The 16,829-nt window shown below is 53.5% G+C and overlaps 1 protein-coding gene across 1 annotated transcript in view; it reads left to right on the top strand.

The window, feature by feature from the left end:
• The first annotated feature begins 2,501 nt into the window (after positions 1 to 2,501).
• TMPRSS9 (transmembrane serine protease 9) overlaps positions 2,502 to 16,829 on the top strand; it is a 30,452-nt gene continuing 16,124 nt past the window's right edge. The window contains exons 1-7 of the mRNA XM_088018734.1: positions 2,502 to 2,915; positions 6,804 to 6,931; positions 10,199 to 10,266; positions 10,375 to 10,554; positions 11,408 to 11,445; positions 12,292 to 12,405; positions 14,686 to 14,857. Coding sequence (XP_087874860.1) covers positions 2,774 to 2,915; positions 6,804 to 6,931; positions 10,199 to 10,266; positions 10,375 to 10,554; positions 11,408 to 11,445; positions 12,292 to 12,405; positions 14,686 to 14,857 — 842 coding nt within the window. The 5' untranslated portion in view covers positions 2,502 to 2,773. The remainder of the gene's footprint in view (positions 2,916 to 6,803; positions 6,932 to 10,198; positions 10,267 to 10,374; positions 10,555 to 11,407; positions 11,446 to 12,291; positions 12,406 to 14,685; positions 14,858 to 16,829) is intronic.

The following is a 16,829-nucleotide window of genomic DNA, read 5'->3' as shown; positions in this document are numbered from 1 at the left end:
TCGCCCCTTCTCACCAGCTCCCGATGGTGCCAGTGGGGCATGCAGTGGCCATTCCCAACAGGGACGCACTCCCTTGAGGATGGAATATTTTGGCTGGGCCCCAGCATAGGATTCCGGGCTTAACGACGAACATATAGCACAGTCACGTAAATTTGGATTTCAAATAAACAGCAAATACTTTTTTTTAGTATAAGGATGTCCCAAATGTGGCACAAGACACGTGAAGGACTGTATTAGTGAGGTTCTCTAGAGAAACAAAACCAACAAGGAGGAGAGCGGTATTTTAAGGCTCACGCGACCAGGGGGGCTGGCAAGTCAGAAGTCCCCGCGCGACTGGATACACCCAGGACAGAGCTGACGCTCGGGCTCCAGGCCCCAGGGCCGTCTGGAGGCAGACATCTTCTCCTCTGAACGCCTTCAACCGACGGCATGTGGCCCGCCCACAACAAGGAGGCTCATCTGCTCTACTCAACCTCTACTAATCTGAAAGTGAATTACACCGGGGGGCGCTGGGTGGCTCAGTCGGCGAGGCGTCTGCCTTGGCCTCGGGTCATGACCTCCGGGGCCTGGGATCGAGGCCCGCGACCAGACTCCCTGCTCCGCGGGGAACCTGCTTCTCCTTCTCTCCCCTGCTTGTGCTCTCCGCCTTGCTCTCTCGCTTTCTCAAATCAACAAAATCAAAAAAAGAAGTTAATTACATCCAAAAACCAGCTTCAGGGCAACATCTAGAAAAACGTTTCACCAGAAAACCGGGCACCATAACCTGGCCAACTAGACACGTAAGACTAACCATTCCAGGGACAAATTTATGCCACAGAAGTATGCCTCCTCTGTCCGAAATTCGAGCGCACCCGGTGCTGCTTCCCGAGACCCCGGCCCGCCATTCGTGCCCGCAGGGCCCCCGAAGCGGCTCTGCGACCCCCGGGAGCCGTCGGCCGCCTCCGCGCACGACTCGGGGGGCTCCCCCGGGCTCCCTCTCTGCGGCGTCGCGGCGCCCACGGCCAGAGCCCGGCCCGCGCAGACAGGTGCGGGGGCGGGAGATGCGCGGCCTGGGGGTCGGGGAAGGGGCGGGTCCGGCTCGCCGCCGGCCTGCTTTCCCGGAACCGCGCGTCCCTGGACGGAGGTGGGCTGGCGGGGGCCGCCCTCCGCGCACCCGACAGGCGGAGGCCAGAGGCGGCGCCGTGAGGCCGCCGCTGCTCTTCATGCCCCGCGGCCTTCCAAGGAGACCGAAGGGTAGCAGGAACTGCGCCTGACGGACCCAGCCTCGACTCCGGGGCCGCGGGCTTTTGCCAGACGGCCTCGAGGGGCCTCTGCGGGGCGTCTCGCGGGACCGCGAGCAGCGCCCGGCCACATGGGAAACCCCCGGTCTCGGGTCTCGCGAGACTGCGATCAAGGCCCGGCAGGGTGAGGCCCCAGCTCGGGTCTCTCGCGAGACTGAGATCAAGGTCTGGCGTAGTGTGGCCTCGGCGGGGCCTCTCGCGGGACCGCGAGCAGCGCCCGGCCGCATGGGACACCCCCCCCCCGCCCCCGGTCTCGGGTCTCGCGAGACTGCGATCAAGGCCCGGCAGGGTGAGGCCCCAGCTCGGGTCTCTCGCGAGACTGAGATCAAGGTCTGGCCTCGTGGGACCCCAGCTCGGGTCTCTCGCGAGACTGAGATCAAGGCCCGGCCTCGTGGGACCCCCGGTCTCGGGTCTCTCGCGAGACTGCCACGAAGGGGCGCGCCGGACACGTGGACACGAGGAGCGCATGGCTGCTCCCGGTTCTCTAGGAGCTGAGGCCCTAGTGGGGATCAGTGCCCGGCGTACTGGCAGCGGAGGAGGGCAGCGGCCTGTGCCTCCGGCGGGGATGCTGGCGGCCGCAGGTGGTCACGTGGAGTCCAGGGCCGCGCAGGACCCCGTGGGCGCCCGAGCTAGCGCCGGAGCGGGCCCCATCTTGTTCGCTCTGTGTCCGCCTTTTCTGTGCGGTCAGGCCGAACGGCGGCCCGAGCCGTCCCCAGTCCTGGTCCCGGGACCTGGGACGTGTCCCCTCACGCGGCAGAGGCGACCTTGTCACGGCCCCGAGGAGGGGGTGACCCTGGGTTCCCGGGGGGGCCCCGGCGTCCTCACGAGGCCCTCCCGAGGGGGAGGCAGAGGGTGGGAGTCCCAGAGGTGGGCAGACCCCGCGCTGCTGGCGGCGAGGATGGAGGGGGGCCGCGGGCCAGGAAGAGGCCGGAGCCGGGTCTCCCGGGGGCCCCGGGGGGCGGGGGGCCCAGCCCTGCCCTGCCCTGCCCTGCCCGCGCTGGTGTTTTAGAACTTCTGAGCCCAGAACTAAGTAATAAATCTGGCCCGTGGTGATTTGTTACCAGCGTCGCAGGAAAGTCGTGCACCCCTCCTGGTGGTGGACCACAGCGGCCCACGGAGCCCACATGCACAGGCCCAGCCCGGTGTCCCACTGAGCCCATGTTTTTCTTGTTTTGCTTTGTTTTTTTAAGATTTTATTTATTTGTCAGACAGCACAAGCAAGGGAAGCGGCAGGTGCAGGGAGAAGCAGGCTTCCTGCTGAGCAGGATGCTGGGTTCTTGATCCCACCTGAGCTGAAGGCAGACGCTTAACTGAGTGAGCCACCCAGGCGTCCCTGAACTCGTGTTTTATCACTGAGACCGGCACCTGGAAGGCTGCCACATCTGCACAAGTGAAACCCGTGCCTAGGGGACAAGAAGCATTCTCCGGCTCTGACCTTGTTTTTCGGTCCTTTCTTGCTGGCGTTCAGGTGGCCTTCCCCGTGTCTAGGAGCCATGGATCCCACAGCGGGTGACTTACAGCTTGTGCCTGGGGCAACAAAGGAAGTCCCAGCGCCCGATGCCACGTGCTGCCGTGTGGCCCTCTCCGCTGTGGTGGCTACCAGCATTGTCATGGTCACCCTGGGAGTTCTCATGGGTAAGTGGCTGTCGGCTTGCACGGGTTCACACACCAGGCGACTTGCACAAAGATGCTTAGGAGTGGCTCGGTGTTATCCATGTTATGATCCCAGAATCAAAGGGCTGAGCATGCAGGCATGGAATTGAAGGCTGGCCCTCAGGCCACCAGGAGATAAGGCAGGCAGGCCAGGAGCCTGGGCCTGGTGTGCACTGGGTGGCCGTCTGGGGTGGGTGGGTGCATGGGTGGGCCAGGCACCGGGTATCCACGTTTCCCATGGACTGGGCTTTCCCAGGAAGTTTTCACTGTGCGGTGAAGAGACAAATAGGGACAGTGAAATGAATTATTTTAAATATTGAGAAATTTGAAAAGTACTTACACTTTTTGAAGTGTGAAAAATGAACAGTGGGGTGCCTGGGTGGCTCAGTGGGTAAGCGTCTGTCTCTTGATTTCTGCTCAGGTCATGATCTCAGGGTCATGAGATCGAGCCCCATGTCAGGCTCCACGCTGGGTGTGGAGTCTGCTTGAGATTCTCTGTCTCTCCCTCTGCCCTGCCCCCCCAAACGAACAGTGGTTTATGCTCCTACAGTTCACAGTAGATAATCGTACTCTTTAGGGTGAACCATACAAAGTTGGCCTCTCTATACAGTGTGGGCCTGCGGTTGTGAAAATAGAGGAAGCTCTCTTTTATCTCAGTAGAATGATCTAGAGATGCCTACGTTAGAAAAAGTAGAGAGAGGTGCCAAACAGCAAGAAAAGAAAACATGTCTGCCTGTGTGCATCAGTTGTTTTTCTGGAGGGAGCTTCAGAGCCTAAGTAACCGGTTACCTCTGGGGAGGACAGCATACGGTGGGTCACGGGGGGATTTGTCAGCAGATGCCCTTGGGTGGCTTCGGATTTTGAATCATGTGGATCCGTTATACTCATTCACAGTGTTATCTTGTTGTAAAGTATAAAACCGATCGCTGCAGAGGGCCATGGCCTCCCTCGGTTTTCCATGTGACGTCTCTGTGCTTTACAGCCCCGCAGGTCTCCACGCACGGACACGTTTCTGGAGATGATGTCTCATGCTGTCTTGTGAGAATTCGTGAGGTGACAGCAGGGCCTGCATACCCTTTGGGGACTTGCCCCTCTCCTTCTACCGCGAATCCTAGATTCCCCTGTGAGACCATGAGCCGTTTTCATTCTTAGCCACCACAAAGAGCAGCTCTTCCAGTGTTGTCTGCCTCCTTGCTGCTGGGGATGGTGGGCCTGAGCCCTGGGAGCTGGTTAGAGTTAAAGCAATTAACATTAAATGGTATTTACAAGTCAGTTCCTAGGGCTGCCTGGGTAGCTCAGTCAGTTGGGCATCAGACTCAGTCTCAGCTCAGGTCTTGAGCGCAGGGTCGTGAGTTACTCCGCGCCCAGCATGGAGCCTATTTTAAAAAAAAGTCAATTCCTCGTCCCCACCAGCCACCTTCATGGGCAGCTCGTGGACACCGTACTGGACAGTGCACATCTAGAACATTCTGTCATCACAGGAAGTTCTGGGCAGCACTGCTCTGGAACAGGACTATTCTGAGCTGATAAGCTTCTTACAGTTTTATTTGGGGATGTGAAGGTCACCTTTCATTCATGAAATAATGATAGTAAGTGGCAGTTTGAGAGAAGATGTTCTCCTGTGGCAAAACAGTAAGTTGGCAATTCTGCGTGGGTTTCTTTGATTTTTATACAGAGTGCGTATGTCTATTTGTTACGTATTTTTTAAAATTTTTATTTTATTCTGTTAGTCACCATACAATACATCATTAGTTTTTGATGTGGTGATCCACAATCCGTTGTTTTCGTGTAACACCCAGTGCTCCATGAGTACGTGCCCTCTTTATATACACACTTATGGAACATCTGGAGCATCTCGCAGCCTGGCGTGACTGACAGAGGCCCCCTGATGGCTGTGGGAGTCAAATGCAGGAAAGTTTGTGCTGTGGGTGTGCGCACATGCGAGTGAGCGCATGTGTGAGTGTGCACGCACACACGTGCGAATGTCCTCACCCTAGGGGGAGGCAGGGGCATCCTAGAAGCACGCACACATATTGAGAACAACATAAATACAATCCCCATCAGGACCCCTGAAACTAAGGAAGGCTTTAAGGAACATTTCCACAGTCTTAAAATTTTTGTTTAATTAAAATGTATCCCCTTTTCACATAGCTCAGAATTTTAGTTGGCGATGTTAACCTTGAGGGAAGCTGGGCATCAGGCACACAGGACCTCCCTGCTATTTCTGAGCTTCCTGTGGGTCTGTCATTATTTCAGAGGGAAAACAGGCTTAGTTGGGGGGAGCCCAGCTGGCTCAGTCCACGGAGCGAGCGATTCTTGATCTTGGGGTTGTGAGTTCAAGTCCCACGTTGGGTGTAGTGATTACTTAGCGGGGAGAAAAAGAAAGACTTAATTGGGAATACGGAGCATAGACACTTTGGTCTCCACAACAGGGTGCTCGTTTCTTTTTCTTTTTTTTTTTTTTAAAGATTTTATTTATTTATTTATTAGAATGAGAGAGAGAGAGCACATGAGAGGGGGGATGGTCAGAGAGAGAAGCAGACTCCCCGCCAAGCAGGGAGCCCGATGCAGGACTCGATCCCGGGACTCCAGGATCATGACCTGAGCCGAAGGCAGTCGCTTAACCAACTGAGCCACCCAGGCGCCCCCAGGGTGCTCGTTTCTATTGTGAGCTTCTCAAATGAGAAATCAAATATATTTAGAATTGGCTCCAAACGTGTATTCTACCATATTGAATAAACAAAGATCTAAATATCTACCTAGACGAATATTCATTCACGTTACATAGAATTGGGACCCAGCTTTTACGATTTACGTGGCCGCTACTTTCATTTTTTTTTTTAAAGATTTTATTTATTTATGTGACAGACACAGTGAGAGAGGGAACACAAGCAGGGGGAGTGGGAGAGGGAGAAGCAGGCTTCCCGCGGAGCAGGGAGCCCGACGCGGGGCTCGATCCCAGGACCCTGGGACCATGACCTGAGCCGAAGGCAGACGCTTAACGACTGAGTCACCCAGGCGCCCCTCTTTTTTTTTTAATACTGTAATTATGGTCATTTTTTTGTTAGCGTGTCATTTTGTGAGTTCTAACATATTTTCAACAGAAACCCACGTTTTCGGTGGTTGCTGTTGTATTCTTTATTTTAAAACTGTTTTTGATTCTTAGTCTTGGGTATCGTGTACTTTTTGTGACTGGAGTGGATTAGGCGTGGGTCACGACGTCAGCTGCAGGTGTGTGGCACGTGGTTGGACAAGTCCGCAGGTTGTGCTGGGCTCGCCCGCTGTCCGCGCCACACGGCCCTTCTGCAGGTTCCCTGCCGCACCCCCGCTGCTCTGCACCTGCTGTGCGCCTCCTCACCTGTGTTTATGGGTCTGAGTCTTTGCTGTTGCATACTTTGACACCGTGTTTCCAACAGTTGGAAACCCGTGTTCTTTCACAGGGTGGCATCATGAGACTGGCCCCCGGGGTTGTGGTTGTGATGAGGCCCCTGTGGCATCTGGTGGGAATTGCTCCAAATTGGAGGGAGGGTCTTCTGAGGCCATTTCAGCCACTTAGGGCTGAAGCCAGCTTCAGGCCCTGAGCCACGCACACCTGGTGAGACAGGGGTGAGCAGGAGCCAGTCCCGTCCTCAAAAAACCAGGGACATCAGGGCGCCTTGAGGTGGGTGATCAGTCTGCCATCGAACCCAGAACATGTGTGAGATGTGAAAGGGGTCACTGCTGATGATCATTCAGGGCCCCCCAGGAAGTCGGCCCACCAGCTGTTTGTTGGGGTGATGGCCCTGGGTGGCTGGGGGCCTTTGAGGCCGACTTAACTGCACCCTGACCCCGGAGTGGGGCTCTCTCACGGGGCTCTGGTCTTGTCCGCAGCGTCCCTCTCTACACAGGGTGTCGACGTGGAGCACACGGCTGCGCTGCAAGGGGTCCGTTACGCCTGCAGCTTGCGGCAGGAGACCTCAGAGTACTACCGCATGCTGACGCCCACTCTGGAAAGGCTGGTGAGGGCGGCCAGGGGCTGTGTCCGGGCGAGCAGAGCCGGGGGGGGCACCCAGGCAGGCACTGAGGCAGGGAAGAGGGCACGTGGGGCAACGCGGCTGCCGTGGCCGGCGCTGGTGGGCTCTGGAATGCAGGGCAGGGTGGCATCGGTGGGGGCTGACCCCTGCTGGGCTCGTAGGTACGTCAAAAGGTTATAAGTTGCAGTCCATTGGCGAGATCAGAACCCGCACACAGGGCTGGTGGGAACCTGAAAGAGGGTAGCTGCTGTGGAAGCAGGCAGGCAGTTGGTCAGGTCGAACGGGTTCCACAGGGTCCAGCAGTTCTGTGTGTAGGTGTCCACCCAAGAGAAATGAAAGTTCATGTCCACACAGAAAGCCCTCACATCCGCGTCCACAGCAGCAGGACTCATAAGAGCCAAAAGGTGGAAATACCCAAATGCCCACCGATGGGTGAATGGATAAAACGTGTCCCCCACGCGCGGGAGCGTCTCTCAGCCACGAGCACAGGCGCCCACACGCGCGGCCCCGCGGACGGACCCCGAGCCCACGACGCTCAGGGAGGGAGCCAGACGCAGAAGGCCACACGGGGTGTGAGTCCATGTGGGTGACACGTCCGGAACGGGCTCATCCGCGGACGGGAAGGGGGCGCGCGGGGTATGACTGTTAGGGGAGATGGGGTTTCTTTTGGGCTGATGGAATGTTCGGAAACTGGTCGCGGTAATGACTGCCCACCTCTGTGAACGCACTGAAACCCATCTGGTCTTACGCTCTTAAAAGGTAAGTTGTAAGTTAGGTGAATTACATCTCAACTTAAGAACATGTTCTGAATTTCATTCTCAGAGAAGCAGGAGGGTCACTAGGTGAGAAGTCACGGTTTGAAAGGAGCACTCTGCCTGTGGCCGGGAGGCTGTATGTTAAGACATGAGAAAAGCAGGGCAGCATTGCTGAGTCATAACTGTCCACACGGGGGTCAGCACACTTTTCCTCTAAGGCCAGACAGGCAAGATCTTTGGCATCTCGGGCCAGACACTCTCCGGCCCAACTACTCAGCTTGGCCTGAGGCATCTTGAGAGGTGCCACAGAGGACAGGTGAATGAGCGGGTGTGGCTCTGTGCCAATAAAACTTTATTTGTGGACAGGGTGTCTGGGTGCCTCAGTCGTTAGGTGTCTGCCTTCGGCTCAGGTCATGGTCCCAGGGTCCTGGGATCGAGCCCCGCATCGGGCTCCCTGCTCAGCGGGGAGTCTGCTTCTCCCTCTCCCACTCCCCCTGCTTGTGTTCCCTCTCTCGCTGTGTCTCTCTCTCTGTCAAATAAATGAATAAAATTAAATAAATTCTTCTAAAAAAAAAACCAGGTAAGTTTAATTTTAATAATGTATTTAACCCAGAACATCCAAAGTATTAACGTTTCATGTCATCGACATAAAGCAGGTATTGAAGAGACTTTTCATATTCTTCTTTTTCTGTTTTGCATTGAGTCTTCAAAACCCAGTGTGCATTTTGTACTCATATCTCAATATGGATGCTAAGTTTTTATCAGGAATACCTGATTGATACGTAGATTCCATAACATTTACATACGTAAGTTGCTCCAAATATACTTAAGAATTTTCTGGTAACTGGAGTATCTGTTTTAGAATTTAAGCATGAATTAACTAAAATGTAAAAACCAGTTCCTTTGTGGTACCAGCCGTGTTTCAGAAGCTCGGTAGCCGTGTGTGACAGTGGCTGGCATGTGGGGCAGGCAGGTGGAGAATACTTGCTGAAATTTGTGGACTGTTCTGTGGGCCAGCAGGTCTGAATGTGGGCAATAGGGACATGGACTTGGAGAGCAGAAATAAGAAAAACAGGTTGGAGGGAATTTTAGGAGGGAGAACTGTGTATTGTGAGCTTCAGAAGCAGGCACGGTGACAGAACACTGACCGTGAACAGGAACACCGTCCGTTAGTAACTCCACTGGGAGAGTAGGTAAATTGGGACATCTTTTCACCCTAGGCATAGGTCACATGAGGTGCCAGGGGGACTCGGCAACCCCCAGCCTTGGCGCTGCTGGGAACAGCACCTGGAATAACACCCATCCCAGTTCCCAGGACAGGAACCCTTCAGTACTAAACCTGAGACGGTCCTAAGAGAAGTGGACAGTAGTCACTTGAACACCACAAGGAGGATAAGCAAGTTCTAGTAGCATCTGTTTGCGCAAAGCAAGATTTTCTTAATGTAAAATTCATGTAAAATAACCATTTTTTAAAAAGTTTTATTAAGTGATCACCCAATGTGGGGCTCGAACTCACCACCCCAAAATCAAGAGTCAAATGCTCAGGGTGCCTGGGTGGCTCAGTCATTAAGCATCTGCCTTCGGCTCAGGTCATGATCCTAGGGTTCTGGGATCGAGCCCTGTGTTGGGCTCCTTGCTCAGCGGGGAGCCTGCTTCTTCCTTTGCTGCTCCTGCTTGTGCTTGCTTGCTCTCTCTCAAATCAATCTTTTTTTAAGAAGATGCTCTACCGGGGCGCCTGGGTGGCTCAGTTGGTTAAGCGACTGCCTTCGGCTCAGGTCATGATCCTGGAGTCCCGGGATCGAGTCCCGCATTGGGCTCCCTGCTCAGCAGGGAGTCTGCCTCTCCCTCTGACCCTCTTCCCTCTCGTGCTCTCTATCTCTCATTCTCTCCTTCTCAAATAAATAAATAAAATCTTTAAAAAAAAAAAAAAGCTCTACCAACTGAGCCAGCCAGGAGCCCCCAAATTAACCATTTTTAAAGCAAACAATTCTGGCATTTAGTGCATTCACAAAATTGTGCAACCATTACCTCTGTCTAGTTCCAGAACATTCCATCACTCCCAAAGCAACCCCATCCCCATTAGCCATCACTCCTCAGCCCCTGGCTCCATGAGCCCCCTTTCTGTCCGTGGATGAGCCTGTTCTGGACGTGTCACCCATGTGGACTCACACCCCGTGTGGCCTTCTGTGTCTGGTTCCCTCCCTGAGTGTTGTGGTCTCGGGGTCTTTCCCTGGGGCAGCGCGTGTGGGCACCTCGTTCCTATTCATGTGGATGGACCACATTTTATCCATCCATCTGCTGATAGGGCAATATTTTCATCCAAATAACTTCCAAGTGCCCTTTCCCTGTCATTTACACAGCTCTGACCGCTGTGTGTACAGAGTGTGAGAAGGGGTGCTTTTCCGTGTCCTCTAGCTCTGCATGTACACGGCAGGTCCCCGTGGGATGGGCGCCTAATCCGTGGCCTCAGCATGTACTGCTGTTGTTTCTGTTCCAGTTTGTAAGCAGCTTTCAGAACACAGAGTTGGAGGCCAGCTGTGTGGGTTGCACCGTGTTAGGTTACAGGTGAGTCAGGGCCTCCTCTGGGTGAAGGAACGCTGGTGGACACCCAAGAGATTCCAGAAGATTCTAGCAGGAGCTCTCCCTCTCCAAGGGCTTCTCTCCTACCTGCAGGGATGGGAACTCCAGTGTCTTCGTGCATTTCCGTCTACACTTCTTGCTGCAGGCCCTGCAGTCACTGAGCCTGGGCCTGGAGGAGGAGCTGTTGCAGCAGGGACTCAGAGCAAGGCTGCAGGGGCATGGTATCCCCCTGGCTGCCCATGGCACCATTGTGTCCGCTGAGCTCACAGGCAAGTAGGCAACAGATGCTGGAGGAATTGGGAGGCGGCTGTGGGAGAGGAGACAGTTGAAAGTTGCAGTAAACTTTAGGTTTTCCACAGTTGTCTCTGATAAAAAGTAAACACGTGCACAATACTTTACCCTCAGGGGTACAGAGCAGGTAACAGCAACCTGCCCACAGCCAGAGTGTAAATGCTTTTGTCTTTGCAGCCCATTGGGTCTCTGTTGGGACTACTCAACTCTGCTCTCATAACAGGAGGGTTAAAGACAGTACATAAACAAATGGGCACAGTTGTGTATTGATAAAACTTTATTTATAGAATTAAATGGTGGGCTGCATTTGGCCCACAGCCATTGTTTGCCAGCCTTCATGTAGGAATAAGAGTAAATGCTATACCCTAAAATCTGATGATGCAGATTCCCTATCATGTACCAAAAACTTCACATAAAACCTGATGATGTGGTGCATCATGATCTGAGAGCCAGGCGTGAGTTCAGTGTGTCATCAAGTTAAAAACTGATGGCCTTGACCCTGCCCTGCAGGACATTTATGGTCCTTCCCCACCTACCCTGACATGTTAGTTGACTCTAAGTAACCTCTTTATCAGTGCTAATTGAATTCTGTTTCCTGCCTGCATAGCCCAATAAGGTGACCACGAGCCCCATGTGGCTCTTGAGCACGTGTCATGCAGCCAGTGACTGAGCAAGAGATTGTTTCATCTGATTTCATCTTAAATTGATTTAAGTTAGAATTTAAGTGGCTCCCATGGTGGACAGTGCAGCTCTCAGCTTTGCAATCCGATGTTTTCAAAGAACTGCGGGACTCACTGAAGGAGCTTATATCTCTTGTCTGTTTCACCACAGGAAGTCAGAAAGGGCCACTGACAGAAAGAGACTTAAAATCAGGTACGTCTTACCCTCTCCCATGGAGCTCCCTGCCCTCTGCCGAGTTCCTCTGATTGCAGTCGTGTGGAGAGGTTTCCAAGACTTCTTTCCAGTACACAAAGGAATCCCTCGTATGCAGTAAATACTACTTTTGCACACCAGTCTCCTCCAGGGCCCAGGAGGGGATAGAGGCATAGTCCTGTGTGGGCAAAGGATTTAAAGATGAGACACTTGGAATTACACATGACCAAACATGAGTGAGGGAAAACATTAAGTTTTTTTTGAAAAGTGGTGGAAATCTGTTAAAAGACAAAAACAGTTTGGAAAAAAAATAAAAAAGAGTGAGTGCCACACAGAGTCCTCAACTAGGGGTGATCCAGGCCCCAGGGGACACTGGGTAGTGTCCGCGGACATCTGTGGTTGTAAGGAGTGGGGGCTCTTGGCAACGAGTGGGTAGGACCAGGAGTCCTGCTCAACCCCCACAGAGAACAGTCCAGCCCCAGATGTGAACTGTATACTTAAAATGGTTATAGCGTGGTAAACTTTAAGTTGTACATGTTTTACCACAACTTGAAAAGTTCAATTTCACCTGTATCTTACTTTAGAAAATTGTGCGTGCTGGAAAATGTGGGAGTACATGTGGTATGCCTGCATTTTTGTTGCATAGCCCTGGTCTTCGTGCTGACCGACATTCTTGGCTTATGTCTCCATATTAATTCTGAGAAAATTATTTCAGAAATGTTCAGTCCTAAAAAAGTAAAAAAGATGTTTTTCCATGCTCTTGAGGCTCTGACTAGGCAGTGGCATCTTGCTGCAGCCGGGAGAGATGGAGCGGGGATCAGGAACTTGGTTCTTTTTTGCCCTCAGGTCACTGTCCAGGGAACACCTTTTCCTGCCAGAACAGCCAGTGTGTGACCAAAGTGAACCCGGAGTGTGATGACCGAGTGGATTGCTCCGACGGATCTGATGAGGCTCGCTGTGGTCAGTCTCCTGTCTGGTGGTCTCTGGGCCATGTCCCTTTCCAGGGTCAGCTGCTGGCTCTGCTCTCTGGCCCACTGTGCACATCACGTATGGGCACCCAGGCCCGGTATTCACTGTAGCTGGGCTGAGAAAAGCCGGGGGTGGGGGGTGGGCGGGCACCCATGATATGGCTGAACAGACAGGTCCTCACCGAACTCTCGGAAGCCTCAAATGCCAGGAACTGGAGCTCTGTCCTATATGCAGTGGGATCTGGGCAAGGGAATCTTACAGTTAAAGTGCTGTAAGAGTAGCCAACGTTTTCTAGCAATGCTAGCCCACACACTAGGGTAAGAGCAGCAGTTTAAGTGTGGAAAGGAAGAGGGAAAACAATTCTAATTTGCAGTGGATGTGATTGTCTATATAAATGAATTTATAAATTGACTAACCAGCTGTTAGAAAATAAGACAGTTCAACACTGAGACGAGAGTAAGACGAACATCAGCAAAAGCTGTTGTGCTTTATACAAGTAAAAACAGATTAGAGGATAAAAGGCAAAAAATCCCAGTTGTGATCAAGAGCAGCAAAAAATAAACATGTCAAGCCTATAATGTTACAAAGAATTATAAAACTTCACTGAAGGACATAAAAGTGGACTAAATTGAGACATAGCATTTCACAAAAAGATGTACGTATGAGAATTTTGAAACTTGCAAAATACATGGTGAAGGAGACGTTTGTAGTGCGTGGCACCTGGATGTGAAGGACGATCTGTGGAGGCTGATTGAAATTGGTGGCTGTGGTCGGCGTCCACAAGGCCCCCATCAAGGTCAGTGATTCACTGGAAGGACTCGCAGAACTCGGGTTCTCTGCACGCTTACAGCTTCTTCCAGTGAAAAGGTCATCAAAGGAAAAGGCGCACAGGGCAGAGTGTGGGCAAGGCCGGGAGTGACCAAGTTTCCTGCTGCCCTCTCCCAGCCCTGAACTAACTGACCCAGCAGCAGCATGTCACAGCACACACAAAGTGTTTCCAGTGTAGGGCAGCCTTGGTGTCCAGGGTCTGTCCTGGGGGTCGGTCACATGGCCATGTAACACCGGCACAGCTCACTTTATGTAGGAGAGTCCCAGAGCTGCCAGAACAAAGTGCCGTAAACGGAGTGGCTGAAACAGTGGAAATGTCCCCTGTCACAGTGCACGGGGCTGGAGACCCGAGGTCAAGGTGTCCGAGGGTCTGGTTCCTCCTGAGCTGGTGGAGAATCTGTTTCCTGTTTCTCTCCCAGCTTCTGGGGTTTGTTGGATGCCTGGCATTCCTTGGCTTGTAGAAGTGTCATGCAGATCTCTGCTGTCATGTTCACATGGCCTTCTCCTTGCGTGCATGTCTGTGTCCAAGTTTCCCCTTTTCAGGAGGACACCAGTAATTGGATTTAGGGCCCTCACTCATGACTTCATCTTACTTGGATCATCTGTGAAGACCCTATTTTCAAATAAATCACATTCACAGGTACTGGGGGTTAAAACTTCAACATCTTTCCGGGGGTCGCAACTCAGCCCATAACGCTTAGTTTGCCGCCCCTCCAGAGGTCAAGCGGATCCCACGTGGCCCAAGACCATCAGTCACACTGTAGCATAAACTTTCTGGGCCACCTAATGCCTCAGGTAGACGAAGCTGCTTCTATCCTGCAGCGTTCCGGGGGCTTAGAGAGTTCCTCCCAGGAGGTGGTCGAGGGCTGACCTTCTTTGAAATGTGCACTGTTTAGACAGCCTGGGGCTGCTGAGTTCACTGTTTACTGAATGGCAGCGTGAGCTGCGGTGGAGACAACAGAAGGAGGGTCCCCTGCGGGGAGGAAAGGGAGGAAGATGCCCACCAGGCAGCTAGAAACACAGGAAAGCGAGGTGTTGGCCCCTTGGTTTACGAGGTAGCACAACCCCAAATCAAGTCAAAAGTGTGAAGTTCCTACCTGGACCTAGCCTTTGGCCGTGAACCATGTGACAGATGTAACACGGTTTCATGAAGTTTCATGAAGGCCACCCGGGCTTGAGGCAGAGAAACGGTTCCCGGTGGGAGGTGTTCTTGGCCACTCCCTGGTGCATGCGGTCGTTGGGTGTTTGACCTTTGTCGGGCAGCTGGAGATGGGGCGCGAGGGGACAAGGAGACCCCAAAGGAGTCAGCAAAGCCAAGTGCAAGGGATCTGGAGCATCTTCCGACAAGTGGGCCGGGGGGTGAGAGATTCCGCGTGGACGTGCTGGGAGCATGGTCACGGCCCTGCCTTCTGGGGCTCCTGGTTGGTGACCTCTGTCTTGCAGACTGCGGCCTACAGCCTGGCTGGAAGACGGCTGGCCGGATAGTGGGCGGCATGGAAGCGTCCCCTGGGGAGTTCCCATGGCAAGTCAGCCTTCGAGAAAACAACGAACACTTCTGTGGGGCTGCCATCGTCGGGGCCCGGTGGCTGGTGTCTGCAGCCCACTGCTTCAGCGAGTGAGCCCCGCACCCCTTGGCGCCGCCTTCCTTCCCACACTCTGGGGGCACCACCTTCCCTGGGTCCGCAGAGCCCTGTGGAGCTCTCTTCTTTTCTTTTCCTTCTTTCTTTTTTGTCGTTGAATCTGAATGTGTTCTTGTTATTTTTATTTTTAAAATCATGGTAAAATTTACATAACATGAATTTACTACTTTAACCCTTAGAATTCAGCGTCATGAAGCACCCTCACCCCGTCGTGCAGCCACCCCACCCGCCGTCTCCAGAACGTTCCGTCTCCCCCCACGGAGACTCTGTCCCCACCCCCTGCCCCAGCCCCCGGCTCCCACCCTCTCCTGTCTGTCTGTGGGGACGGGACTCCTCTGGGGACCTCCTGGGAGTGGGGTCCTCCTGCGGGATGTGTCCTTCTGGGTCCGGCTCCTCTCGCTGAGCCCGGTGTCCTCGGGGGTCCCTCCGCGTCGTGGCAGGCGTCGGGGTCCCTTCCTTTCTTCTTCAGGCTGAATAATGACGTTCGGTTACATGGATATTCCACGTGTATCTGCTCATCCGTTGCTAGGTATGGGCTGTTCCCACCTCTTGGCTACTGTGCATCCTGCTGCTGCGAACAGGGGTGTGCAAACATCTCTTCAGGACTCTTCTTTCAGTTCTTCTGGGTATAGACTCAGAAGTGGGGCTGCCGGGTCATCGGGTAATTCGTCCCTCCAGTCTCCCATGGGGGCTGCGCCGTTTCCCACCGCTGCCAGCCGTGTGGGGGGCTCCGGGTTCTCCACATCCTCGCCAACACTCGCTATTGTTGAGCTGTCTTAGTGGGGTCACACTGTGGTCATGATTTGCATCCCCTGATGACCAGTGATGTGGAGCGTCCATTTGTAGGTCGTCTTCAGAGAAACGTATGTTCATGTCCTTCGCCCATTTTTGAACCAGGTTGTTGCTTGTCCTTTTTGAGGATGGTCAGGGTGTTTAATGAACCAGAGTGGCTGATCCCAGAATGGAGCTGGTCAAAGGTGGGAGAAGGTTCTAGAAGCTCTTGCACCAGGCATTACTGTTTGGTTGCTGCGGTCTGCAGAGTCCTGGGGAGAGGGCAGGGCAGCAGCACCCTGGGCTCCTCAGAGAGACCACTGCCCACCGACTACCCTGTGGGTTGCTGGTGAGCCTGAGTGCAACCTGCTGTCTGCCTCGGGGTGACAGTCTGGGGGACAGATGTCAGAAACAGGGACAGCTCAGGACAGCAGGAGTTTGGAGTTTTCCACGTGAAGTTTTATTCCTCCCATATGTTATTAGGGCAGTATTTAAGCAGATAGAAGGGGTAGAAACAGTACACCTGTGTACCTGTTCCCTGATCTCGGCAAGTGATCATGGTTTGCCGTGTTAGGGCTGGTTCCTGCTGCCTGCCCCATATCTGGACCTTTACGTGCATCCGTGTGCGCACCTTTCTTTGCCAAACCGTTTGAGATCCCCTCTGACTCTGCTGCTCCTGTCTGCACAAATAAGGGAGGGTCCCCCGCACGCCCATGATGCCGTCGCATGCCCGCACCGCCGAGGGAAGGGTCGGCCACAGGCTGTCCGCCAGCTTGCCCCACTTGTCCCGAGGGCCTGTTACAGCTGCCTTTGCTTTTTTCTTTTTTACTCTGATATAATATAACGTAAAATTTACCATTTGAACCATTTTTAAGGCAGTAAGAGTTTTGGCCTTGAGCTGAGCAGAAGGGTTCATAAAGATACCGGCAGAGGGTGGGTGAAGGGGGGAGGGCTTTGTGAAACAGAACCCGGCCTTGTCCCGTGTTTTGCCGGGAAGTGTCCTGTTCGTTGACTGACTGTGGGGCCCACGAGGCACCTCGCAGGGCCGGGATTAGGGTGAGGAGAGCGAGGCACTCGCCGGGGGGTGGGGGGCGAAATGTAGGGGGTCGCCAGGAACAGACATCGTGACGAGTAATATCTTCATGTTGTGTTGCAAAAAAATCAAAATGAGTGCAA

This window comes from Eumetopias jubatus, unplaced genomic scaffold (genome assembly GCF_037043125.1).
Source record: "Eumetopias jubatus isolate StellerSeaLion01/CBP00866 unplaced genomic scaffold, mEumJub1_p1.0 scaffold_1, whole genome shotgun sequence".
Classification (NCBI taxonomy): domain Eukaryota; kingdom Metazoa; phylum Chordata; class Mammalia; order Carnivora; family Otariidae; genus Eumetopias; species Eumetopias jubatus.
This window is presented reverse-complemented; position numbering and strand designations above follow the sequence as displayed.